Source organism: Eleutherodactylus coqui, chromosome 8 (assembly GCF_035609145.1).
Source record: "Eleutherodactylus coqui strain aEleCoq1 chromosome 8, aEleCoq1.hap1, whole genome shotgun sequence".
In the NCBI taxonomy this organism is placed as follows: Eukaryota; Metazoa; Chordata; class Amphibia; order Anura; family Eleutherodactylidae; genus Eleutherodactylus; species Eleutherodactylus coqui.
Window position 1 is genome coordinate 186,525,465 of NC_089844.1, and position 26,290 is coordinate 186,551,754.

A 26,290-nucleotide genomic window follows, 5' to 3' on the forward strand; every position below is an offset into this window, starting at 1 on the left:
TAGGCTGCCGTATGTTGATAAGTACTGCTGCCATAGGCTGCGGTATGTGGGTAAGTACTGCTACCATAGACTGCAGTATGTCAGTAAGTACTGCTACCATAGGCTACGGTATGAAGGTGAGTACTACTACTATAGGCTGCGGTATGTGGGTAAGTACTGCTACCATAGGCTACGGTATGTATGTGAGTACTGCTACTATAGGCTGCGGTATGTGGGTAAGTACTGCTTCCATAGGCTGCGGTATGTGGGTAAGTACTGCTTCCATAGGCTGCAGTATGTCGGTAAGTACTGATACCATCGGCTGCAGTATGTGGGTAAGTACCACTACCATGGGCTGCAGTATGTGAGTAAGTACCGCTGCTGTAGGCTGCAGTATGTGGGTAAGTACTGCTACCATAGGCTGCAGTATGTGGGTAAGTACTGCTACCATAAGCTGCGGTATGTGGGTAAGTACTGCTACCATAGGCTGCGATATGTGGGTAAGTACTGCTACCATAGGCTGCGGTATGTGGGTAAGTACTGCTACCATAGGCTACGGTATGTCGGTAAGTACTGCTACCATCGGCTGCAGAATGTCAGTATGTACTGCTACAATAGGCTGCAGTATGTGGGTAAATACTGCTACCATAGGCTGCAGTATGTGGGTAAGTACTGCTTCCAATGGCTGCGGTATGTGGGTAAGTACTGCTACCATAGGCTGCAGTATGTTGGTAATTAGTGCTACCGTAGGCTGCAGTATGTCGGTAAGTACTGCTAACATAGGCTGCAGTATGTCGGTAAGTACTGCTACCATAGGCTGCGGTATGTGGGTAAGTACTGCTACCATGGGCTGCAGTATGTCGGTAAGTACTGCTACCATAGGCTCAAGTGTGTCGGTAAGTACTGCTACCATGGGCTGTAGTAAGTTGGTAAGTACTGCTACCCTAGGCTGCAGTATGTCGGTAAGTACTGCTACCCTAGGCTGCAGTATGTCGGTAAGTACTGCTTTCATAGGCTGCAGTATGTCGGTCAGTACTGCTACGATAGGCTGCAGTATGTGGGTAAGTACTGCTACCATAGGCTGCGGTCTGTGCTTAAGTACTGCTACCATAGGCTGCAGTATGTGGGTAAATACTGCTACCATAGGCTGCAGTATGTGGGTAAGTACTGCTACCGTAGGCTGCAGTATGTGGGTAAGTACTGCTACTATAGGCTGTGGTATGTGGGTAAGTACTATTTCCCTAGGCTGCGGTATGTGGGTAAGTACCGCTAGCATAGGCTGCAGTATGTGGTTAATACTGCTACCATAGGCTGCAGTATGTGGGTAAATACTGCTACGATCGGCTGCAGTATGTCGGTAAGTAATGCTACCATGGGCTGCAGTATGTGGGAAAGTGCTGCTACCATAGGCTGCAGTATGTCGGTAAGTACTGCTACCTTGGGCTGCAGTATGTGGCTAAGTACTGCTATCATAGGCTGCAGTATGTGGGTAAGTACTGCTTCCATAGGCTGCAGTATGTGGGTAAGCACTGGTTTCATAGGCTACAGTATGTGGTTAAGTACTGCTACCATAGGCTGCAGTATGTGGGTAAGTACTGCTACCATAGGCTGCAGTATGTGGGTAAGTATTGCTACCATAGGCTGCAGTATGTGGGTAACTAGTGCTACCATAGGCCGCAAAATGTTGGAAAGTAGTGCTACCATAGGCTGGAGTATGTCGGTAACTACTGTTACCATAGGCTGCGGTATGTGGGTAAGTACTGCTACCATAGACTGCACTATGTGGGTAAGTACTGCTACTATAGGCTGCGGTATGTTGCAAAGCACTGCTACAATAGGCTGCGGTATGTGCGTAACTACTGCTACCATAAGCTGCGGTATGTGGGTAAGTACTGCTACCATAGGCTGCAGTATGTCGGTAAGTACTGCTACTATAGGCTGCAGTATGTGGGTAAGTACGGCTGCCATAGGCTTCAGTATGTGGGTAAGTACTGCTACCATAGGCTGCAGTATGTGGGTAAGTACCGCTACATAGGCTGCAGTATGTGGGTAAGTACGGCTGCCATAGGCTGCAGTATTTTGTTAATACTGCTACCATAGGCTGCAGTATGTGGGTAAATACTGCTACGATCGGCTGCAGTATGTCGGTAAGTATTGCTACCATAGGCTGCAGTATGTAGGAAAGTACTGCTACCATAGGCTGCAGTATGTGGGTAAGTACTGCTACCATAGGCTGCAGTATGTGGGTAACTAGTGCTGACATAGGCCGCTAAATCTTGGAAAGTAGTGCTACCATAGGCTGGAGTATGTCGGTAAGTACTGTTACCATAGGCTGCGGTATGTGGGTAAGTACTGCTACCTTAGACTGCAGTATGTGGGTAAGTACTGCTACTATAGGCTGCGGTATGTGGCAAAGTACTGCTACTATAAGCTGCGGTATGTGGGTAAGTACTGCTACCATAGGCTGCATTATGTCGGTAAGTACTGCTACCATAGGTTGCTGTATGTCGTTAAGTACTGTTACCATAGGCTGCAGTATGTGGGTAAGTACTGCTACCATGGGCTGTAGTATGCCGGTAAGTACTGCTGCCATAGGCTGCAGTATGTCGGTAAGTACTGCTACGATAGGCTGCAGTATGTGGGTTAGTACTGCTACCATAGGCTGCAGTATATCAGTAAGTACTGCTACCATAGGCTGCAGTATGTGTGTAAGTACTTCTAAGATATCCTGCGGTATATAGGTAAATACTGTTAGCATAGGCTGCAGTATGTGGGTAAGTACCGCTTCCATGGGCTGCAGTATGTGGGTAAGTACTGCTTCTATAGGCTGCAGTATGTCGGTAAGTACTGCTACCATAGGCTACAGTATGTGGTTAAGTACTGCTACCATAGGCTGCAGTACGTCGGTAAGTATTGCTACCATAGGCTGCAGTATGTTGGTAAGTAGTGCTACCATAGGCTGCAGTATGTGGGTAAGTACTGCTACCATAGGCTGCAGTATGTGGGTAAGTACTGCTACCATAGGCTGCAGTATGTGGGTAAGTACTGCTACCAAAGGCTGCAGTATGTCGGTAAGTACTGCTACCATAGGCTGCAGTATGTGGGTAACTACTGCTACAATAGGCTGCACAATGTTGGTAAGTAGTGCTGCAATAGGCTGCAGTATGTGGGTAAGTACTGCTACCATAGGCTGTAGTATGTGGGTAAGTACTGCTACCATAGGCTACAGTTTGTCGGTAAGTAGTGCTGCAATATGTCGGTAAGTACTGCTACCATAGGCCGCAGTATGTGGGTAAGTACTGCTTCCATAGGCTGCAGTATGTCGGTAAGTACTGCTACTATAGGCTGCAGTATGTGGGTAAGTACGGCTGCCATAGGCTTCAGTATGTGGGTAAGTACTGCTACCATAGGCTGCAGTATGTAGGTAAGTACTGCTACCGTAGGCTGCAGTATGTGGGTAAGTACTGCTACTATAGTCTGCAGTATGTGGGTAAGTACAGCTACCATAGTCTGCAGTATGTGGGTAAGTACTGCTACCGTAGGCTGCAGTATGTCAGTAAGTACTGCTACCATAGGCTGTATTACGTCGGTATGTACTGCTACCATAGGCTGTTGTATGTGGGTAAGTACTGCTACCATAGGCTTCAGTATGTTGGTAAGTAGTGCTGCAATATGTCGGTAAGTACTGCTACCATAGGCCGCAGTATGTGGGTAAGTACTGCTACCATAGGCTGCAGTATGTCGGTAAGTACTGCTACTATAGGCTGCAGTATGTGGGTAAGTACGGCTGCCATAGGCTTCAGTATGTGGGTAAGTACTGCTACCATAGGCTGCAGTATGTGGGTAAGTACTGCTACCATAGGCTGCAGTATGTGGGTAAGTACTGTACTATAGTCTGCAGTATGTGGGTAAGTACAGCTACCATAGTCTGCAGTATGTGGGTAAGTACTGCTACGATAGGCTGCAGTATGTCGGGAAGTACTGCTACCATAGGCTGCAGTATTTAGGTAAGTACTGCTACCGTAGGCTGCAGTATTTGGGTAAGTACTGCTACCGTAGGCTGCAGTATGTCGGTAAGTACTGCTAACATAGGCTGCAGTATGTCTGTAAGTACTGCTACCATAGGCTGCGATATGTGGGTAAGTACTGCTACCATGGGCTGAAGTATGTCGGTAAGTACTGCTACCATGGGCTGTAGTATGTTGGTAAGTACTGCTACCATAGGCTGCAGTATGTTGGTAAGTACTGCTACCATGGCCTGTAGTATGTCGGTTACTACTGCTACAATAGGCTGAAGTATGTCGGTAAGTACTGCTACGATAGGCTGCAGTATGTGGGTAAGTAGTGCTACCATAGGCTGCAGTATGTGGGTAAGTACTGTTAGCATAGGCTGCAGTATGTGGGTAAGTACTGCTACCATAGGCTGCAGTATGTCGGTAAGTTCTGCTACCATAGGCTGTAGTATGTCGATAAGTACTGCTACTATAGGCTGCAGTATATCGGTAAGTACTGTTAGCTCAGGCTGCAGTATGTGGATAAGTAGTGCTGCCGTAGGCTGCAGTATGTGGGTAAGTACTGCTACCATAGGCTGCAGTATGTGGGTAAGTACTGCTACCAAAGGCTACAGTATGTCAGTAAGTACTGCTACCATAGCTTCCAGTATGTCGGTAAGTACTGCTACCATGGGCTGCAGTATGTGGGTAACTACTGCTACAATAGGCTGCACAATGTTGGTAAGTAATGCTGCAATAGTCGGCAGTATGTGGGTAAGTACTGCAACCATAAGCTGCAGTATGTGGGTAAGTACTGTTACCATAGGCTGCAGTATGGCGGTAAGTACCGCTACATAGGCTGCAGTATGTGGGTAAGTACGGCTGCCATAGGCTTCAGTATGTGGGTAAGTACTGCTACCATAGGCTGCAGTATCTGGGTAAGTACCGCTACATAGGCTGCAGTATGTGGGTAAGTACGGCTGCCATAGGCTGCAGTATTTTGTTAATACTGCTACCATAGGCTGCAGTATGTGGGTAAATACTGCTACGATCGGCTGCAGTATGTCGGTAAGTATTGCTACCATAGGCTGCAGTATGTAGGAAAGTACTGCTACCATAGGCTGCAGTATGTGGGTAAGTACTGCTACCATAGGCTGCAGTATGTGGGTAACTAGTGCTGACATAGGCCGCTAAATCTTGGAAAGTAGTGCTACCATAGGCTGGAGTATGTCGGTAAGTACTGTTACCATAGGCTGCGGTATGTGGGTAAGTACTGCTACCTTAGACTGCAGTATGTGGGTAAGTACTGCTACTATAGGCTGCGGTATGTGGCAAAGTACTGCTACTATAAGCTGCGGTATGTGGGTAAGTACTGCTACCATAGGCTGCATTATGTCGGTAAGTACTGCTACCATAGGTTGCTGTATGTCGTTAAGTACTGTTACCATAGGCTGCAGTATGTGGGTAAGTACTGCTACCATGGGCTGTAGTATGCCGGTAAGTACTGCTGCCATAGGCTGCAGTATGTCGGTAAGTACTGCTACGATAGGCTGCAGTATGTGGGTTAGTACTGCTACCATAGGCTGCAGTATATCAGTAAGTACTGCTACCATAGGCTGCAGTATGTGTGTAAGTACTTCTAAGATATCCTGCGGTATATAGGTAAATACTGTTAGCATAGGCTGCAGTATGTGGGTAAGTACCGCTTCCATGGGCTGCAGTATGTGGGTAAGTACTGCTTCTATAGGCTGCAGTATGTCGGTAAGTACTGCTACCATAGGCTACAGTATGTGGTTAAGTACTGCTACCGTAGGCTGCAGTACGTCGGTAAGTATTGCTACCATAGGCTGCAGTATGTTGGTAAGTAGTGCTACCATAGGCTGCAGTATGTGGGTAAGTACTGCTACCATAGGCTGCAGTATGTGGGTAAGTACTGCTACCATAGGCTGCAGTATGTGGGTAAGTACTGCTACCAAAGGCTGCAGTATGTCGGTAAGTACTGCTACCATAGGCTGCAGTATGCGGGTAACTACTGCTACAATAGGCTGCACAATGTTGGTAAGTAGTGCTGCAATAGGCTGCAGTATGTGGGTAAGTACTGCTACCATAGGCTGTAGTATGTGGGTAAGTACTGCTACCATAGGCTACAGTTTGTCGGTAAGTAGTGCTGCAATATGTCGGTAAGTACTGCTACCATAGGCCGCAGTATGTGGGTAAGTACTGCTTCCATAGGCTGCAGTATGTCGGTAAGTACTGCTACTATAGGCTGCAGTATGTGGGTAAGTACGGCTGCCATAGGCTTCAGTATGTGGGTAAGTACTGCTACCATAGGCTGCAGTATGTAGGTAAGTACTGCTACCGTAGGCTGCAGTATGTGGGTAAGTACTGCTACTATAGTCTGCAGTATGTGGGTAAGTACAGCTACCATAGTCTGCAGTATGTGGGTAAGTACTGCTACCGTAGGCTGCAGTATGTCAGTAAGTACTGCTACCATAGGCTGTATTACGTCGGTATGTACTGCTACCATAGGCTGTAGTATGTGGGTAAGTACTGCTACCATAGGCTTCAGTATGTTGGTAAGTAGTGCTGCAATATGTCGGTAAGTACTGCTACCATAGGCCGCAGTATGTGGGTAAGTACTGCTACCATAGGCTGCAGTATGTCGGTAAGTACTGCTACTATAGGCTGCAGTATGTGGGTAAGTACGGCTGCCATAGGCTTCAGTATGTGGGTAAGTACTGCTACCATAGGCTGCAGTATGTGGGTAAGTACTGCTACCATAGGCTGCAGTATGTGGGTAAGTACTGTACTATAGTCTGCAGTATGTGGGTAAGTACAGCTACCATAGTCTGCAGTATGTGGGTAAGTACTGCTACGATAGGCTGCAGTATGTCGGGAAGTACTGCTACCATAGGCTGCAGTATTTAGGTAAGTACTGCTACCGTAGGCTGCAGTATTTGGGTAAGTACTGCTACCGTAGGCTGCAGTATGTCGGTAAGTACTGCTAACATAGGCTGCAGTATGTCTGTAAGTACTGCTACCATAGGCTGCGATATGTGGGTAAGTACTGCTACCATGGGCTGAAGTATGTCGGTAAGTACTGCTACCATGGGCTGTAGTATGTTGGTAAGTACTGCTACCATAGGCTGCAGTATGTTGGTAAGTACTGCTACCATGGCCTGTAGTATGTCGGTTACTACTGCTACAATAGGCTGAAGTATGTCGGTAAGTACTGCTACGATAGGCTGCAGTATGTGGGTAAGTAGTACTACCATAGGCTGCAGTATGTGGGTAAGTACTGTTAGCATAGGCTGAAGTATGTGGGTAAGTACTGCTACCATAGGCTGCAGTATGTCGGTAAGTTCTGCTACCATAGGCTGTAGTATGTCGATAAGTACTGCTACTATAGGCTGCAGTATATCGGTAAGTACTGTTAGCTCAGGCTGCAGTATGTGGATAAGTAGTGCTGCCGTAGGCTGCAGTATGTGGGTAAGTACTGCTACCATAGGCTGCAGTATGTGGGTAAGTACTGCTACCAAAGGCTACAGTATGTCAGTAAGTACTGCTACCATAGCTTCCAGTATGTCGGTAAGTACTGCTACCATGGGCTGCAGTATGTGGGTAACTACTGCTACAATAGGCTGCACAATGTTGGTAAGTAATGCTGCAATAGTCGGCAGTATGTGGGTAAGTACTGCAACCATAAGCTGCAGTATGTGGGTAAGTACTGTTACCATAGGCTGCAGTATGGCGGTAAGTACTGCTACCATAGGCTGTAGTATGTGGGTAAGTACTGCTACCATAGGCTGCAGTTTGTCGGTAAGTACTGCTACCATAGGCTGCAGTATGTCGGTAAATATTGCTGCAATAGGTTGCAGTATGCCGGTAAGTACTGCTACCATAGGCCGCCGTATGTGGGTAAGTACTGCTACCATAGGCTGCAGTATGTCGGTAAGTACTGCTACTATAGGCTGCAGTATGTGGGTAAGTACGGCTGCCATAGGCTTCAGTATGTGGGTAAGTACTGCTACCATAGGCTGCAGTATGTGGGTAAGTACTGCTACCATAGGCTGCAGTATGTGGGTAAGTACTGTACTATAGTCTGCAGTATGTGGGTAAGTACAGCTACCGTAGTCTGCAGTAAGTGGGTAACTACTGCTACGATAGGCTGCAGTATGTCGGGAAGTACAGCTACCATAGGCTGCAGTATTTAGGTAAGTACTGCTAACGTAGGCTGCAGTATGTCGGTAAGTACTGCTAACATAGGCTGCAGTATGTCTGTAAGTACTGCTACCATAGGCTGCGATATGTGGGTAAGTACTGCTACCATGGGCTGAAGTATGTCGGTAAGTCCTGCTACCATGGGCTGTAGTATGTTGGTAAGTACTGCTACCATAGGCTGCAGTATGTTGGTAAGTACTGCTACCATGGCCTGTAGTATGTCGGTTACTACTGCTACAATAGGCTGAAGTATGTCGGTAAGTACTGCTACGATAGGCTGCAGTATGTGGGTAAGTAGTACTACCATAGGCTGCAGTATGTGGGTAAGTACTGTTAGCATAGGCTGAAGTATGTCGGTAAGTACTGCTACCATAGGCTGCAGTATGTCGGTAAGTTCTGCTACCATAGGCTGTAGTATGTCGATAAGTACTGCTACTATAGGCTGCAGTATGTGGGTAAGTACTGCTACCGTAGGCTGCAGTATATCGGTAAGTACTGTTAGCTCAGGCTGCAGTATGTGGATAAGTAGTGCTGCCGTAGGCTGCAGTATGTGGGTAAGTACTGCTACCATAGGCTGCAGTATGTGGGTAAGTACTGCTACCAAAGGCTACAGTATGTCAGTAAGTACTGCTACCATAGCTTGCAGTATGTCGGTAAGTACTGCTACCATGGGCTGCAGTATGTGGGTAACTACTGCTACAATAGGCTGCACAATGTTGGTAAGTAGTGCTGCAATAGTCGGCAGTATGTGGGTAAGTACTGCAACCATAAGCCGCAGTATGTGGGTAAGTACTGTTACCATAGGCTGCAGTATGGCGGTAAGTACTGCTACCATAGGCTGTAGTATGTGGGTAAGTACTGCTACCATAGGCTGCAGTTTGTCGGTAAGTACTGCTACCATAGGCTGCAGTATGTCGGTAAATAGTGCTGCAATAGGTTGCAGTATGCCGGTAAGTACTGCTACAATAGGCCACAGTATGTGGGTAAGTACTGCTACCATAGGCTGCAGTATGTCGTTAAGTACTGCTACTATAGGCTGCAGTATGTGGGTAAGTACGGCTACCATAGGCTGCAGTATGTGTGTAAGTACTGCTACCATAGGCTGCAGTATGTCTGTAAGTACTGCTACCATAGGCTGCAGTATGTGGGTAAGTACTGCTACTATAGTCTGCAGTATGTGGGCAAGTACATCTACCATAGGCTGCAGTATGTCGGTAAGTACTGCTACGATAGGCTGCAGTATGTCGGGAAGTACTGCTACCATAGGCTGCAGTATGTAGGTAAGTGCTGCTACCGTAGGCTGCAGTATATGGGTAAGTAATGCTACCGTAGGCTGCAGCATGTCGGTAAGTAGTGCTACCGTAGGCTGCAGTATGTCGGTAAGTACTGCTAACATAGGCTGCAGTATGTCGGTAAGTACTGCTACCATAGGCTGCAGTATGTCGGGAACTACTGCTACCATAGGCTGCAGTATGTAGGTAAGTGCTGCTACCGTAGGCTGCAGTATATGTGTTAGTAATGCTACCGTAGGCTGCAGTATGTCGGTAAGTAGTGCTACCGTAGGCTGCAGTATGTCGGTAAGTACTGCTAACATAGGCTGCAGTATGTCGGTAAGTACTGCTACCATAGGCTGCGGTATGTGGGTAAGTACTGCTACCATGGGCTGCAGTATGTCGGTAAGTACTGCTACCATGGGCTGTAGTATGTTGGTAAGTACTGCTACCATAGGCTGCAGTATGTTGGTAAGTACTGTTACCATGGGCTGTAGTATGTCGGTAACTACTGCTACCATAGGTTGAAGTATGTCGGTAAGTGCTGCTACGATAGGCTGCAGTATGTGGGTAAGTAGTGCTACCATAGGCTGCAGTATGTGGGTAAGTACTGTTAGCATAGGCTGAAGTATGTCGGTAAGTACTTCTACCATGGGCTGTAGTATGTCGATAAGTACTGCTACTCTAGGCTGCAGTATGTGGGTAAGTACTGCTACCGTAGGCTGCAGTATATCGGTAAGTACTGTTAGCTTAGGCTGCAGTATGTGGTTAAGTAGCGCTGCCATACGCTGAAGTATGTGGTTAAGTACTGCTACCATAGGCTGCAGTATGTTGGTAAGTAGTGCTGCCATAGGCTGCAGTATGTGGGTAAGTACTGCTACGATAGGCTGCATTGTGTGGGTAAGTACTGCTACGATAGGCTGCAGTATGTGGGAAAGTATTGCTACCATAGGCTGCAGTATGTGGGTAAGTACTATTAGCATAGGCTGCACTATGTCGGTAAGTACTGCCTCGATAGGCTGCAGTATGTGGGTAAGTACTGCAACCGTAGGCTGCAGTATGTCGGTAAGTACTGCTACCATAGGCTACGGTATGTGGGTAAGTACTGCTACCCTAGGCTGCAGTATGTCGGTAAGTACTGCTACCCTAGGCTGCAGTATGTCGGTAAGTACTGCTTTCATAGGCTGCAGTATGTCGGTCAGTACTGCTGCGATAGGCTGCTGTATGTAGGTAAGTACTGCTGCCATAGGCTGCAGTATGTCGGTAAGTACTGCTACGATAGGCTGCAGTATGTGGGTAAGTACTGCTACCATGGGCTGCGGTCTGTGCTTAATTACTGCTACCATAGGCTGCAGTATGTGGGTAAATACTGCTACCATAGGCTGCAGTATGTCGTTAAGTACTGCTGCCATAGGCTGCTGTATGTCGTTAAGTACTGCTACCATAGGCTGTAGTACGGGGGTAAGTACTGCTACCATAGACTGTAGTATGTGGGTAAGTACTGCTACCATAGGCTGCAGTATGTCGGTAAATACTGCTACTATATGCTGCAGTATGTTGGTAAGTACTACTACCATAGGCTACGGTATGTGGGTAAGTACTGCTACCATAGGCTGCAGTATGTCGGTAAGTACTGCTTTCATAGGCTGCCGTATGTCGGTCAGTACTGCTACGATAGGCTGCAGTATGTCGGTCAGTACTGCTACCATAGGCTGCATGCAGTATTTCGGTAAGTACTGCTACGATAGGCTGCAGTATGTGGGTAAGTACTGCTCCCATAGGCTGCGGTCTGTGCGTAAGTCCTGCTACCATAGGCTGCGGTATGTCGGTAAGTACTGCTACCATAGGCTGCAGTATGTCTGTAAGTACTGCTGCCATAGGCTAGAGTATGTCGGTAAGTACTGCTGCCATAGGCTGCAGTATGTCGGTAAGTACTGCTGCCATAGGCTGCACTATGTCAGTAAGTACTGCTACCCTAGGCTGCAGTATGTCGATAAGTACTGCTTCCATAGGCTGTGGTATATCGGTGAGTACTGCTACCATAGGCTGTAGTATGTGCGTAAGTACTGCTACTATAGGCTGCGGTATGGGGTTAAGTACTGCTACCATAGGATGCAGTATATCAGTAAGTACTGCTACCATAGGCTGCAGTATGTCAGTAAGTACTGCTACCATAGGCTGCAGTATGTTGGTAAGTACTGCTACGATAGGCTGCAGTATGTGGGTAAGTACTGCTACCATAGGCTGCGGTATGTGCGTAAGTACTACTACCCTAGGCTGCAGTATGTCGGTATGTACTGCTACCCTAGGCTGCAGTATGTCGGTAAGTACTGCTTTCATAGGCTGCAGTATGTCGGTCAGTACTGCTGCGATAGGCTGCTGTATGTAGGTAAGTACTGCTGCCATAGGCTGCAGTATGTCGGTAAGTATTGCTACGATAGGCTGCAGTATGTGGGTAAGTCCTGCTACCATAGGCTGCGGTATGTCGGTAAGTACTGTTACCATAGGCTGCAGTATGTCTGTAAGTACTGCTGCCATAGGCTAGAGTATGTCGGTAAGTACTGCTGCCATAGGCTGTAGTATGTCGATAAGTACTGCTACTCTAGGCTGCAGTATGTGGGTAAGTACTGCTACCGTAGGCTGCAGTATATCGGTAAGTACTGTTAGCTTAGGCTGCAGTATGTGGTTAAGTAGCGCTGCCATACGCTGAAGTATGTGGTTAAGTACTGCTACCATAGGCTGCAGTATGTTGGTAAGTAGTGCTGCCATAGGCTGCAGTATGTGGGTAAGTACTGCTACGATAGGCTGCATTGTGTGGGTAAGTACTGCTACGATAGGCTGCAGTATGTGGGAAAGTATTGCTACCATAGGCTGCAGTATGTGGGTAAGTACTATTAGCATAGGCTGCACTATGTCGGTAAGTACTGCCTCGATAGGCTGCAGTATGTGGGTAAGTACTGCAACCGTAGGCTGCAGTATGTCGGTAAGTACTGCTACCATAGGCTACGGTATGTGGGTAAGTACTGCTACCCTAGGCTGCAGTATGTCGGTAAGTACTGCTACCCTAGGCTGCAGTATGTCGGTAAGTACTGCTTTCATAGGCTGCAGTATGTCGGTCAGTACTGCTGCGATAGGCTGCTGTATGTAGGTAAGTACTGCTGCCATAGGCTGCAGTATGTCGGTAAGTACTGCTACGATAGGCTGCAGTATGTGGGTAAGTACTGCTACCATGGGCTGCGGTCTGTGCTTAATTACTGCTACCATAGGCTGCAGTATGTGGGTAAATACTGCTACCATAGGCTGCAGTATGTCGTTAAGTACTGCTGCCATAGGCTGCTGTATGTCGTTAAGTACTGCTACCATAGGCTGTAGTACGGGGGTAAGTACTGCTACCATAGACTGTAGTATGTGGGTAAGTACTGCTACCATAGGCTGCAGTATGTCGGTAAATACTGCTACTATATGCTGCAGTATGTTGGTAAGTACTACTACCATAGGCTACGGTATGTGGGTAAGTACTGCTACCATAGGCTGCAGTATGTCGGTAAGTACTGCTTTCATAGGCTGCCGTATGTCGGTCAGTACTGCTACGATAGGCTGCAGTATGTCGGTCAGTACTGCTACCATAGGCTGCATGCAGTATTTCGGTAAGTACTGCTACGATAGGCTGCAGTATGTGGGTAAGTACTGCTCCCATAGGCTGCGGTCTGTGCGTAAGTCCTGCTACCATAGGCTGCGGTATGTCGGTAAGTACTGCTACCATAGGCTGCAGTATGTCTGTAAGTACTGCTGCCATAGGCTAGAGTATGTCGGTAAGTACTGCTGCCATAGGCTGCAGTATGTCGGTAAGTACTGCTGCCATAGGCTGCACTATGTCAGTAAGTACTGCTACCCTAGGCTGCAGTATGTCGATAAGTACTGCTTCCATAGGCTGTGGTATATCGGTGAGTACTGCTACCATAGGCTGTAGTATGTGCGTAAGTACTGCTACTATAGGCTGCGGTATGGGGTTAAGTACTGCTACCATAGGATGCAGTATATCAGTAAGTACTGCTACCATAGGCTGCAGTATGTCGGTAAGTACTGCTACCATAGGCTGCAGTATGTTGGTAAGTACTGCTACGATAGGCTGCAGTATGTGGGTAAGTACTGCTACCATAGGCTGCGGTATGTGCGTAAGTACTGCTACCCTAGGCTGCAGTATGTCGGTATGTACTGCTACCCTAGGCTGCAGTATGTCGGTAAGTACTGCTTTCATAGGCTGCAGTATGTCGGTCAGTACTGCTGCGATAGGCTGCTGTATGTAGGTAAGTACTGCTGCCATAGGCTGCAGTATGTCGGTAAGTATTGCTACGATAGGCTGCAGTATGTGGGTAAGTCCTGCTACCATAGGCTGCGGTATGTCGGTAAGTACTGTTACCATAGGCTGCAGTATGTCTGTAAGTACTGCTGCCATAGGCTAGAGTATGTCGGTAAGTACTGCTGCCATAGGCTGCAGTATGTCGGTAAGTACTGCTGCCATAGGCTGCACTATGTCAGTAAGTACTGCTACCCTAGGCTGCAGTATGTCGATAAGTACTGCTTCCATAGGCTGTGGTATATCGGTGAGTACTGCTACCATAGGCTGTAGTATGTGCGTAAGTACTGCTACTATAGGCTGCGGTATGGGGTTAAGTACGGCTACAATAGGCTGCAGTACGTGGGTAAGTACTGCTTCCATAGGCTGCAGTATGTCGATAAGTACTGCTACCATAGGCTGTAATACGTCAGTAAGTACTGCTACCATAGGCTGCAGTATGTTGGTAAGTACTGCTACGATAGACTGCAGTATGTGTATAAGTACTGCTACCATAGGCTACAGTATGTCGGTAAGTACTGCTACGATAGGCTGCAGTATGTGGGTAAGTACTGCTACCATAGGATGCAGTATATCAGTAAGTACTGCTACCATAGGCTGCAGTATGTCGGTAAGTACTGCTACCATAGGCTGCAGTATGTTGGTAAGTACTGCTACGATAGGCTGCAGTATGTGGGTAAGTACTGCTACCATAGGCTGCGGTATGTGCGTAAGTACTGCTACCCTAGGCTGCAGTATGTCGGTATGTACTGCTACCCTAGGCTGCAGTATGTCGGTAAGTACTGCTTTCATAGGCTGCAGTATGTCGGTCAGTACTGCTGCGATAGGCTGCTGTATGTAGGTAAGTACTGCTGCCATAGGCTGCAGTATGTCGGTAAGTATTGCTACGATAGGCTGCAGTATGTGGGTAAGTACTGCTACCATGGGCTGCGGTCTGTGCTTAATTACTGCTACCATAGGCTGCAGTATGTGGGTAAATACTGCTGCCATAGGCTGCTGTATGTCGTTAAGTACTGCTACCATAGGCTGTAGTACGGGGGTAAGTACTGCTACCATAGACTGTAGTATGTGGGTAAGTACTGCTACCATAGGCTGCAGTATGTCGGTAAATACTGCTACTATAGGCTGCAGTATGTTGGTAAGTACTACTACCATAGGCTACGGTATGTGGGTAAGTACTGCTACCATAGGCTGCAGTATGTCGGTAAGTACTGCTTTCATAGGCTGCCGTATGTCGGTCAGTACTGCTACGATAGGCTGCAGTATGTCGGTCAGTACTGCTACCATAGGCTGCATGCAGTATTTCGGTAAGTACTGCTCCCATAGGCTGCGGTCTGTGCGTAAGTCCTGCTACCATAGGCTGCGGTATGTCGGTAAGTACTGCTACCATAGGCTGCAGTATGTCTGTAAGTACTGCTGCCATAGGCTAGAGTATGTCGGTAAGTACTGCTGCCATAGGCTGCAGTATGTCGGTAAGTACTGCTGCCATAGGCTGCACTATGTCAGTAAGTACTGCTACCCTAGGCTGCAGTATGTCGATAAGTACTGCTACCATAGGCTGTGGTATATCGGTGAGTACTGCTACCATAGGCTGCAGTATGTGCGTAAGTACTGCTACTATAGGCTGCGGTATGGGGGTAAGTACGGCTACAGTAGGCTGCAGTACGTGGGTAAGTACTGCTTCCATAGGCTGCAGTATGTCGATAAGTACTGCTACCATAGGGTGTAATACGTCAGTAAGTACTGCTACCATAGGCTGCAGTATGTTGGTAAGTACTGCTACGATAGACTGCAATATGTGTATAAGTACTGCTACCATAGGCTGCAGTATGTCGGTAAGTACTGCTACGATAGGCTGCAGTATGTGGGTAAGTACTGCTACCATAGGATGCAGTATATCGGTAAGTACTGCTACCATAGGCTGCAGTATGTCGGTAAGTACTGCTACCATAGGCTGCAGTATGTTGGTAAGTACTGCTACGATAGGCTGCAGTATGTGGGTAAGTACTGCTACCATAGGCTGCGGTATGTGCGTAAGTACTGCTACCATAGGCTGCGGTATGTGGGTAAGTACTGCTACTATAGGCTGCAGTATGTGGGTAAGTACTGCTACCATAGGCTGCAGTATGTCGGTAAGTACTGCTACCATAGGCTGCAGTATGTCAGTAAGTACTGCTGCCATAGGCTGCAGTATGTCGCTAAGTTTTGCTGCCATAGGCTGCCGTATGTCGGTAAGTACTGCTGCCATAGGCTGCAGTATGTCGGTAAGTACTGCTACCTTGGGCTGCAGTATGTAGGTAAGTACTGCTACCATAGGCTGCAGTATGTCGGTAAGTACTGCTGCCATAGGCTGCAGTATGTCGGTAAGGACTGCTGCCGTAGGCTGCAGTATGTGGGTAAGTACTGCTACCATGGGCTGAAGTATGTCGGTAAGTACTGCTACCATGGGCTATAGTATGTCGGTAAGTGCTGCTACCAAAGGCTGCAGTATGTCGGTAAGTACTTTTACCTTTGGCTGCAGTATGTCGGTAAGTTCTGCTACCATAGGCTACAGTATGTGTGTAAGTACTGCTACCATAGGCTGCAGTATGTGGGCAAGTACTGCTGCCCTAGGCTGCAGTTTGTCGGTAAGTACTGTTACCATAGGCTGCAGTATGTGGGTAAGTGCTGCTACCTTGGGCTGCAGTATGTGGGTAAGTACTGCTACCATAGGCTGCAGTATGTGGGTAAGTACTGCAACCATAGGCTGCAGTATGTGCCTAAGTACGGCTACCATAGGCTGCAGTATGTGGGTAATTACTGCTATCATAGGCTGTAGTACGTCGGTAAGTACTGCTACCATAGGCTGAGGTATGTCGGTAATTACTGCTACGATAGGCTGCAGTATGTCGGTAAGTAGTGCTACCATAGGCAGCGGTATGTCGGTAAGTACTGCTACCATAGGCAGCGGTATGTCGGTAAGTACTGCTACCATAGGCTACAGTATGTGTGTAAGTACTGCTACGATAGGCTGCAGTATGTCGGTAAGTACTGCTACCCTAGGCGGCAGTATGTCGGTAAGTACTGCTTCCAAAGGCTGCAGTATATCGGTAAGTCCTGCTACCATAGGCTGCAGTATGTGGGTAAGTACTGCTGCCCTCGGCTGCAGTATGTCGGTAAGTACTGTTACCATAGGCTGCAGTATGTGCGTAATTACTGCTACCATAGGCTGTAGTACGTCGGTAAGTACTGCTGGCATAGGCTGCAGTATGTCGGTAAGTACTGCTACCATAGGCTGCAGTATGTCGTTAAGTACTGCTACCATAGGCTGCAGTATGTGTGTAAGTACTGCTACCATAGGCTGCAGTATGTGGGTAAGTACTGCTGCCCTCGGCTGCAGTATGTCGGTAAGTACTGTTACCATAGGCTGCAGTATGTGCGTAATTACTGCTACCATAGGCTGTAGTATGTCGGTAAGTACTGCTGCCATAGGCTGCAGTATGTCGGTAAGTACTGCTACCATAGGCTGCAGTATGTCGGTAAGTACTGCTACCATAGGCTGCAGTATGTCGGTAAGTACTGCTACCATAGGCTGCAGTATGTGGGTAAGTACTGCTACCATGGGCTGTAGTATGTCGGTAAGTACTGCTACCATAGGCTGCAGTATGTGGGTAAGTACTGTTAGCATAGGCTGCAGTATGTGGGTAAGTACTGCTACCATGGGCTGTAGTATGTCGGTAAGTACTGCTACCATAGGCTGCAGTATATCGGTAAGTACTGTTAGCATAGGCTGCAGTATGTCGGTAAGTACTGCTACCATAGGCTGCAGTATGTCGGTAAGCACTGCTACCGTAGGCTGCAGTATGTGGGTAAGTACTGCTACCGTAGGCTGCAGTATGTGGGTAAGTACTGCTACCATAGGCTGCAGTATGTCGGTAAGTACTGCTACCATAGGCTGCAGTATGTTGGTAAGTACTGCTACGATAGGCTGCAGTATGTGGGTAAGTACTGCTACCATAGGCTGCGGTATGTGCGTAAGTACTGCTACCATAGGCTGCGGTATGTGGGTAAGTACTGCTACTATAGGCTGCAGTATGTGGGTAAGTACTGCTACCATAGGCTGCAGTATGTCGGTAAGTACTGCTACCATAGGCTGCAGTATGTCAGTAAGTACTGCTGCCATAGGCTGCAGTATGTCGCTAAGTTTTGCTGCCATAGGCTGCCGTATGTCGGTAAGTACTGCTGCCATAGGCTGCAGTATGTCGGTAAGTACTGCTACCTTGGGCTGCAGTATGTAGGTAAGTACTGCTACCATAGGCTGCAGTATGTCGGTAAGTACTGCTGCCATAGGCTGCAGTATGTCGGTAAGGACTGCTGCCGTAGGCTGCAGTATGTGGGTAAGTACTGCTACCATGGGCTGAAGTATGTCGGTAAGTACTGCTACCATGGGCTATAGTATGTCGGTAAGTGCTGCTACCAAAGGCTGCAGTATGTCGGTAAGTACTTTTACCTTTGGCTGCAGTATGTCGGTAAGTACTGCTTCCATAGGCTACAGTATGTGTGTAAGTACTGCTACCATAGGCTGCAGTATGTGGGCAAGTACTGCTGCCCTAGGCTGCAGTTTGTCGGTAAGTACTGTTACCATAGGCTGCAGTATGTGGGTAAGTGCTGCTACCTTGGGCTGCAGTATGTGGGTAAGTACTGCTACCATAGGCTGCAGTATGTGGGTAAGTACTGCAACCATAGGCTGCAGTATGTGCCTAAGTACGGCTACCATAGGCTGCAGTATGTGGGTAATTACTGCTATCATAGGCTGTAGTACGTCGGTAAGTACTGCTACCATAGGCTGAGGTATGTCGGTAATTACTGCTACGATAGGCTGCAGTATGTCGGTAAGTAGTGCTACCATAGGCAGCGGTATGTCGGTAAGTACTGCTACCATAGGCAGCGGTATGTCGGTAAGTACTGCTACCATAGGCTACAGTATGTGTGTAAGTACTGCTACGATAGGCTGCAGTATGTCGGTAAGTACTGCTACCCTAGGCGGCAGTATGTCGGTAAGTACTGCTTCCAAAGGCTGCGGTATATCGGTAAGTCCTGGTACCATAGGCTGCAGTATGTGGGTAAGTACTGCTGCCCTCGGCTGCAGTATGTCGGTAAGTACTGTTACCATAGGCTGCAGTATGTGCGTAATTACTGCTACCATAGGCTGTAGTACGTCGGTAAGTACTGCTGGCATAGGCTGCAGTATGTCGGTAAGTACTGCTACCATAGGCTGCAGTATGTCGTTAAGTACTGCTACCATAGGCTGCAGTATGTGTGTAAGTACTGCTACCATAGGCTGCAGTATGTGGGTAAGTACTGCTGCCCTCGGCTGCAGTATGTCGGTAAGTACTGTTACCATAGGCTGCAGTATGTGCGTAATTACTGCTACCATAGGCTGTAGTATGTTGGTAAGTACTGCTGCCATAGGCTGCAGTATGTCGGTAAGTACTGCTACCATAGGCTGCAGTATGTCGGTAAGTACTGCTACCATAGGCTGCAGTATGTCGGTAAGTACTGCTACCATAGGCTGCAGTATGTGGGTAAGTACTGCTACCATGGGCTGTAGTATGTCGGTAAGTACTGCTACCATAGGCTGCAGTATGTGGGTAAGTACTGTTAGCATAGGCTGCAGTATGTGGGTAAGTACTGCTACCATGGGCTGTAGTATGTCGGTAAGTACTGCTACCATAGGCTGCAGTATATCGGTAAGTACTGTTAGCATAGGCTGCAGTATGTCGGTAAGTACTGCTACCATAGGCTGCAGTATGTCGGTAAGCACTGCTACCATAGGCTGCAGTATGTGGGTAAGTACTGCTACCGTAGGCTGCAGTATGTGGGTAAGTACTGCTACCGTAGTTTATGTCCTGGGCAGAGGTGTAACTTGAAGCTCCTGGGCCCCAATGCAAAACCTGTAACAGGGGCCCAACTGTAATGCTTTATTCATAGTACTGGGCTCCCTGCATGTAGAATAGAGGTCTCTTGGCCCCCTGGAGGTCCTGGGCCCAGGTGCAACTGCATCCCCTATAGTTACTCCTGTGGTCTCAGGGTTCCGCCTGAATCACTGAAAATGGGATTTATACAGAACCCCAGGATGGAACCGTAGACTTCTGTTGCTCTAGTGCAGACCAATCAAGTCGTCCGTTTCCGCAGGTCTCCAGTCATTTCTGCCGTTTGCGCAGGAGACAATAGCGCGGTCCGCCTCATTTATGCCGTAAACTGTCCCTTAAATAATTAAATGGTTTATTGATTTTATTTCTTCCTAATTATATCATCCAGCACATTTACTGTTTAAAGACCCTCCGGATTTGGGACAACATTGTGTACCAGTGTAAGCTTGTGCCGCCTGCAGCGCAGCGGCATGGGCCGGTACCGAAAGTGCAGCTCCCACTGAACCAAAGGGGCCATACCAAAATCTAAAGTTATGCCCTATGGTCTCTATCTAGTGATCCTGAGAATGGGGGTCCCGTGTCCCCCTCCACACTCCAGCTCAGCACAGTTTGCAGTGAGTAGATTAAAAGGAGCAACCGTCCGCATGCGTAGCCGCCGCACCGTTTATTTACGGCGCTCAGCCATCTCCGGCATTTCCACTGTCTATGAATGGAGAGCAGCATGCATATGTGACTGTCACGCCACTCAATCCCCTCCGTACTGCAGGGGTTGCGGTGAGTTTGAGTCATGGAGAGGACCCAGGACCCCCTGCTCTGAGGACAGGGGGGCATCTCAGCGGTGAGGCCCCGACCAGTCATAAAGTTAACCCCTACACAGAGGATAACCCCTTTAATTCAGTGGGAGCTGCACTTTTAGCAGGCCATGCACCGCACCACAGGCAACACAATCCTCTTGTGGCTCGGTCCACAATGACAGCTCGCCCCATAAACCCTTTAATTACATACATTAAACTAAAACGTTCAACATCCAGGTGCCATTCCTAAAATGATTCTTCTCATATAACATGTATTTGGATATGGGGCAGAGATGTACATATAATGACATCCGGTCACTAATCACTTAGCCCATATGAGACCCTGAAGAGCAGGCACGGTAACGGCACCAGACTGCCAGGATTGTACAAACACTGATCAAACATCGATGGCCTACCATAAATGAAACCACTTTAAAGGGTTGTCCAGGGTGAGACAAACATGGCTGATTTCTTCCAAGCACAGCTCCACCCCAGGCTGTAGGGTTATTGAAGTGAATGGGAGTTGAGCTGCAATACCAAAAACAACCCACAAAGAAGGGTGGCGCTGTGTTTGGAAGAAAGCAGCCACATTTCTCCAACCCCAGACAAGTTCCTTAAGGAGGACCTCATAAAATGTAGTGAAAAACTGCACGCCACATGAGTACGCTGCGCCATTCTTCTGTTATTCTTCCCGAAAATGTACTGAGATGACAACTTGACACTATCGATTACCTTCGTCTCTGCACGAGCGAACACAATGTGAGATGGCATGGACACGCCCCATTGACGAGGGGATGGTAGCACCCAGTTGCCAATTTTTTACATTTCCAGAAAGGAATGATAGCAGTAGAGTACGGCACGTCTAAGACGAGATGCGCCGACATGAAGTTATACAGCATGCCGCAGTCATTACAGCAGAGATGGTACTTTAAGGGCGTTCTGAACACAGTGTTAGTCACAGTACAACGCTCCCAGTGAAATCAACGGGGCGTCGCAGACATGCACTCCAGCGCTGCAATTTTTGAGCAGAGAGTTCTATTTTTCGCGTTTAGCACACCTCATCAACAATGAGGGATGCTAACAACCTACAACCTCCTCTCCCTGCCCCGATGACCTTCTCCCCTGCCAGCATTGGTGCTCCCCGCCCAGCAACCCCTCAAGCCGCACCGCTTTGGCCTCCCTACTCCGCTCTCAAACTTCCCTAGGCGACCTTCTTCTCTGCTACTATGGGCCCTGTCATCACCCTACCCCAAAATAGGACATGGCGCGATTTTGTTACTGCGCTAGTTTTCACGCGGTCAAATCGCGGCTGTCTGCGTAGGATTGCATAAACTAATGCAATCTTATGGCAGCGGGCAATGGCAGAACTTCTGTGCGAAATCTCGCCGTGCAGCATTCAGCTTAAGTTATGGAAAAAACACAGCAAAAATAACTTTGACAGCCCAAGAAAAAAAAATAGCGCCATAGAATCACCACATGCATAAAATCGCTAAAAAGTGTCTGGTGCTTTAGGCCTGATGAACCCTGGTCTTTAAGGGGTTAATATACATTTATTCACTGGGTATTAGAGATGAGCGAGTATACTCGCTAAAGGCAATTGCTCGAGACAGAAGGTTCGGGTGCCGGCATGGAGGAGCGGCAAGTAGCGGCAGTCAGCAGGAGGGAGCGGGGGGGGGGGGAGAGAGGGAGAGAGAGATCTCCCCTCCGTTCCACTCCGCTCTCCACCGCAGCTCCCTGCCCGCCGCCGGCACCCAAACCTTTAGTCTCGAGCGGGCAGCTACTCGCTAAAGGCAATGCTCGCTCGAGCAGTTGCCTTTTGCGAGTATACTCGCTCATCTCTACTGGGTATCTTTAGCGGCAGACATCAGTGTATCGCAGCACTCTACTCTGTGATCTGAATTCATAGTTTGTATGGCCTGTTCGGGCTCGGTCAGACGAGCGTTTTTTTCGCTCATGTATAGGCGCGTTTTAAAAACGGCTCTATTAGATCCAACGCCACATATCTGTATTTTACAAGCGCAAAAGATAGGACATGCGAGTACAAATGCACCCGTTCATGCAATTTTTCTACATGCGATATGCATTTTTTTGCACGGCTATTCATGCTCGAAAAAGACGCTCATCAGACCGCAGCCTTAGAGGTGTAGGGATGTATTGCCCATCTAGGAAAAGCAAGGTTTATGAATGTTAGTAAAATTCGAAGCCCAACATGTTAAACGCGCTGCACTTTTTCCTGATACACTGCAGTACCTGCGTCCTTCACTGTAACATCAGTATGTGATTTTCCTTCATATAAGCAGTAACTCTTGTGTTTACAGGAGCTCAGATGCTAACAGCCCTGTGCAAGGACAGCCGGCGCCACCAGGGGGAGTTCTGCGAAGGCAATGGCATTGATTCGTTGGTTCGGTTGGTGAGAACAGCCCACATAGCAGAGAGGACCCTTCTTCGTGTTATCGCAGCCTTGGGGACGATGTGCATCGGTAGGCGGTTACATTCTACTCTTAGATACACTTTGTGAATGTTTGTCTTTCCAAGCCTTCTGGAATGACTGCAAGTTAAGAAAAGAAGCAATTCATAGATCTTGTCTGATAGCCTATGAGTTCATAGACATCTTAGAGGAGGGGAGGAGCCTTGGGGCGGGCACTTAGGCCCAATGTCTGCAGGCGGGTTTGATTTGCGGACCTTTTGGTCCGGTAAAAAAAAAGCAGCACGCTCCATTTCAGTGCGGATCCCGCACGGACGGCTTCCATTAAAGTCAATAGAAGCCATCCGGTTCACGGGCCGTCCACAATTGAATTGCAGATGAGTATGCGCAGCAGCGTGGTGGCCGGCAGTTCCGCATGCATCCGCAGAACAGAAAATAGAAGACACGGGCAGGTAATGCAGTGTCCTCGGCCGCATGCAGGGTTGGACTCCTCTGCGGCTCTTGTATGCGGAATCCAATCCACCCGTGGACATGAGGCCTTACAGTTCAGCCCCTGCTGTTGTTTCTCCAAGTTGTAGAAGCGTCAATGTTGAGAGCAGAGCCTATAGGTAGCTGTTGCTGGCCGAGTTTTAACCAGCAAGCCCCCTCATTGGTCCAGCACTTAATAGTCTTGCCTCCAGGCTGTGCTGATCATGTCACATGTTGCTGGCCTAGAGGCGTTGGGATGTACTCCCCGAAGTAGCGGTAAGCTGCCCGACACCATTCTTAGCTCCGCCTCCTACTGCCCCCTCTCTATTTCTCTGGCTGCAGCCAGGCCAGCGCCCATTGCCCGTCTGTGTGAGTTAATCAACGGGCAGCTAAGTGTAGACAGTAATTAGTAGATAAGCCAGCTCAGCCACCCCAACTGGCAGCTCAGTGCTGCCCCTGTGTCTCAGGTGGGTATTAATTGCTTATTTGAACCCTAAAGGTACGTTCACACGGCAGAATTTTCACATATAAATTTTCACAAACTGCAGCAAAAACTGTGTTTTTTGCAGCGGATCCATAAACAGATTTAACCCTGTCAAGGGGCAAAATCCACTAGTAGATCTAATGGGTTTCGTTAGGCCTTCTGCACACGGCCGTGAGGGGCTCCGCAAGTGGAATACCGTTCGTCACGGCGCCCCCCCAAAGACCCAATACTTACCTCTGGATCGGCTGTGCGAAGTCCCGCATGACATGCCAGCGCACATACGCAGTACAGCATATGACGCACCGGCAGTGTCACATGATGCGGCCGGCTGTGAGCGGGGCATGTATTCACGCTATACTTCCGCTATGCTACAGCGGAAGTATAGCGTGATGGGCGGCTTCCATTGACTGCAATGCCGCATATGCCCGCGGCAAATAGGCCATGCCGCGGGTTATTTCACGCTGTCGAATTCCGTGGTGGAATTCCACAGCGTGTACATTGAGCTATTAGGTTTAATAGAACCTAATAGCTGCGGTGAAATGCGGCGGAAATCTGTCCTGGGCATTAGGGCCAATCATTCTTAAGAAAAAGCATCACTGCTGCTTAGAAATCACGGGAATAAGGGTGCATTCAGACGACCGTATATCGGCTGGGTTTTCAAGCCCAGCCAATATACAGCATCTCTCTCTGCAGAGGGAGGAGGCTGGAAGAGCCGGGAGCAGTGCTCTGAGCTCCCGCCCCCTCTCTACCTCCTCTCCACCCCCTGCACTATTTTCAATGAGGAGAGCCCCATCCCGCCCCCACTTAGCCACGTCCCACCTCCTCTCATTGCAAATAGTGCAGAGGGGTGGAGAGGAGGCAGAGAGGGGGCGGAAGCTCAGAGCACTGCTCCCGGCTCTTCCAGCCTTCTCCCTCTGCAGAGAGAGACACCGTATATTGGCTGGGCATGAATACCCGGCCGGTATACGGTCGTCTGAATGCACCCTAAATCTGTGATTTTCTTGCGGCAAAATCGCGATCACCAGTGTGAAGGAGAACCTTAGGATGTATATAGCTGTCCACAAGACTTGCTGTGTATGGAGCGGGCTCGGGAGCTGAACCCGCTCCATACACTGCGAGTATCAGCTGTCTCTGATAGCCGACACCTGCCTGCAACACTCTGCTCACAGCAGTTAACCCATACACCTGCCTGCAACACTCTGCTCACAGCAGTTAACCCGTACAGACACTTAGCTCCGCCCCATCTCGCCCCCTCCTATTGCACATTTTAAAAAACCTGCCCTGGTGGGTCTGACAGGGGGGTAAGAAACCCGCCACTGAAGGGGTTAAATGATGTCAATGAAAAACAGAACTCATCCTGCAAAAAACAACCCTCATGTAGATACGCTACCCGAAAAATACAAAAGTTAGGAGTTTTTTGAAAGAGTGAATACTGGAACTGCAGAATGTGACCCGGACGCTAGCGCAGCAATAACCATTGGTCATGAAAGGGTTAAATACATATATTTTTTAATTTTTTTTTTTAAATAGCAAAACTTAAGAAAAAAATCTATAACCATGATAACTTTGTAATCGTACTGACCCGTAGCATAACGGTAATGACATTACATGCTGTAAAAGCAAAACTCTCTTAAAACTCTCTGCACTACTTTGTCTGTCAGGCAGCATGACGGAATCCTGGCAGACCCCATTAGGCCGGGTTCACAAGGGACAGATTTACAGCGGAATTCTCGCAGATTGGCCGCACCGAAAATCCACAAGAATTCCGCTGGAAATCCACAGCTGCGGGTTTTGGAGCGGCTTTGCTGCCTGCAAAAAATTGACATGTGTATTTAATTTCCGCACCACATGGCCGTTTCCGCACCGTTTGTCCACAACGGATTGGTCGCAGCAAGTGGACGAGATTTTTGCTAAGTGGGGTCAATCAGACACTGTTTATGGCAGTCCTGTGGCGGGTCTATCTCAGCTGCACTGCTCGCCGTTCCTCTGCACAGATGCGCTATAACAGCAGACGACCAGTTTCAGCGCCATTGTGTCTAAGAGGAATAGAAAGACAAGACTCCAAGTGGAAAAAGAGCGCAAAAGTTGTATTACTGAGCAGCAGAAAAACATCTCCTGGTCAGATAGTGCCTACAGACACGGACGGGACGCGCGGCCGCAGTCACGCTTCATGGATTTCCTTCTCTTTGACAGGTATAGCACTTACTAATAACCCAGCTGCCCAGGAGAAACTAGTTGAGGAGCAGGCGCTACCTCCCCTCATCCACCTCCTGAAGACTCCGACATCTCCCAGGATTAAGGTAGGTGCATCCGAATGTACCTCAGACGGTCAGTGATCAGGAGTCACTTGGGGCAATCAGTCTGTTTTGGACCTAAGGACGTGATGA

At 48.4% G+C, this 26,290-nt stretch overlaps 1 protein-coding gene across 4 annotated transcripts in view; it reads left to right on the plus strand.

The window, feature by feature from the left end:
• The window catches only part of ANKAR (ankyrin and armadillo repeat containing), a 126,612-nt gene that overhangs the window by 81,772 nt on the left and 18,550 nt on the right, over nucleotides 1-26,290 (plus strand). For all 4 annotated transcript variants that reach the window (XM_066577111.1, XM_066577110.1, XM_066577112.1 and 1 more), the window contains exons 16-17: nucleotides 22,845-23,006; nucleotides 26,097-26,203. In XM_066577111.1, the coding sequence (XP_066433208.1) occupies nucleotides 22,845-23,006; nucleotides 26,097-26,203 (269 nt within the window). The remainder of the gene's footprint in view (nucleotides 1-22,844; nucleotides 23,007-26,096; nucleotides 26,204-26,290) is intronic.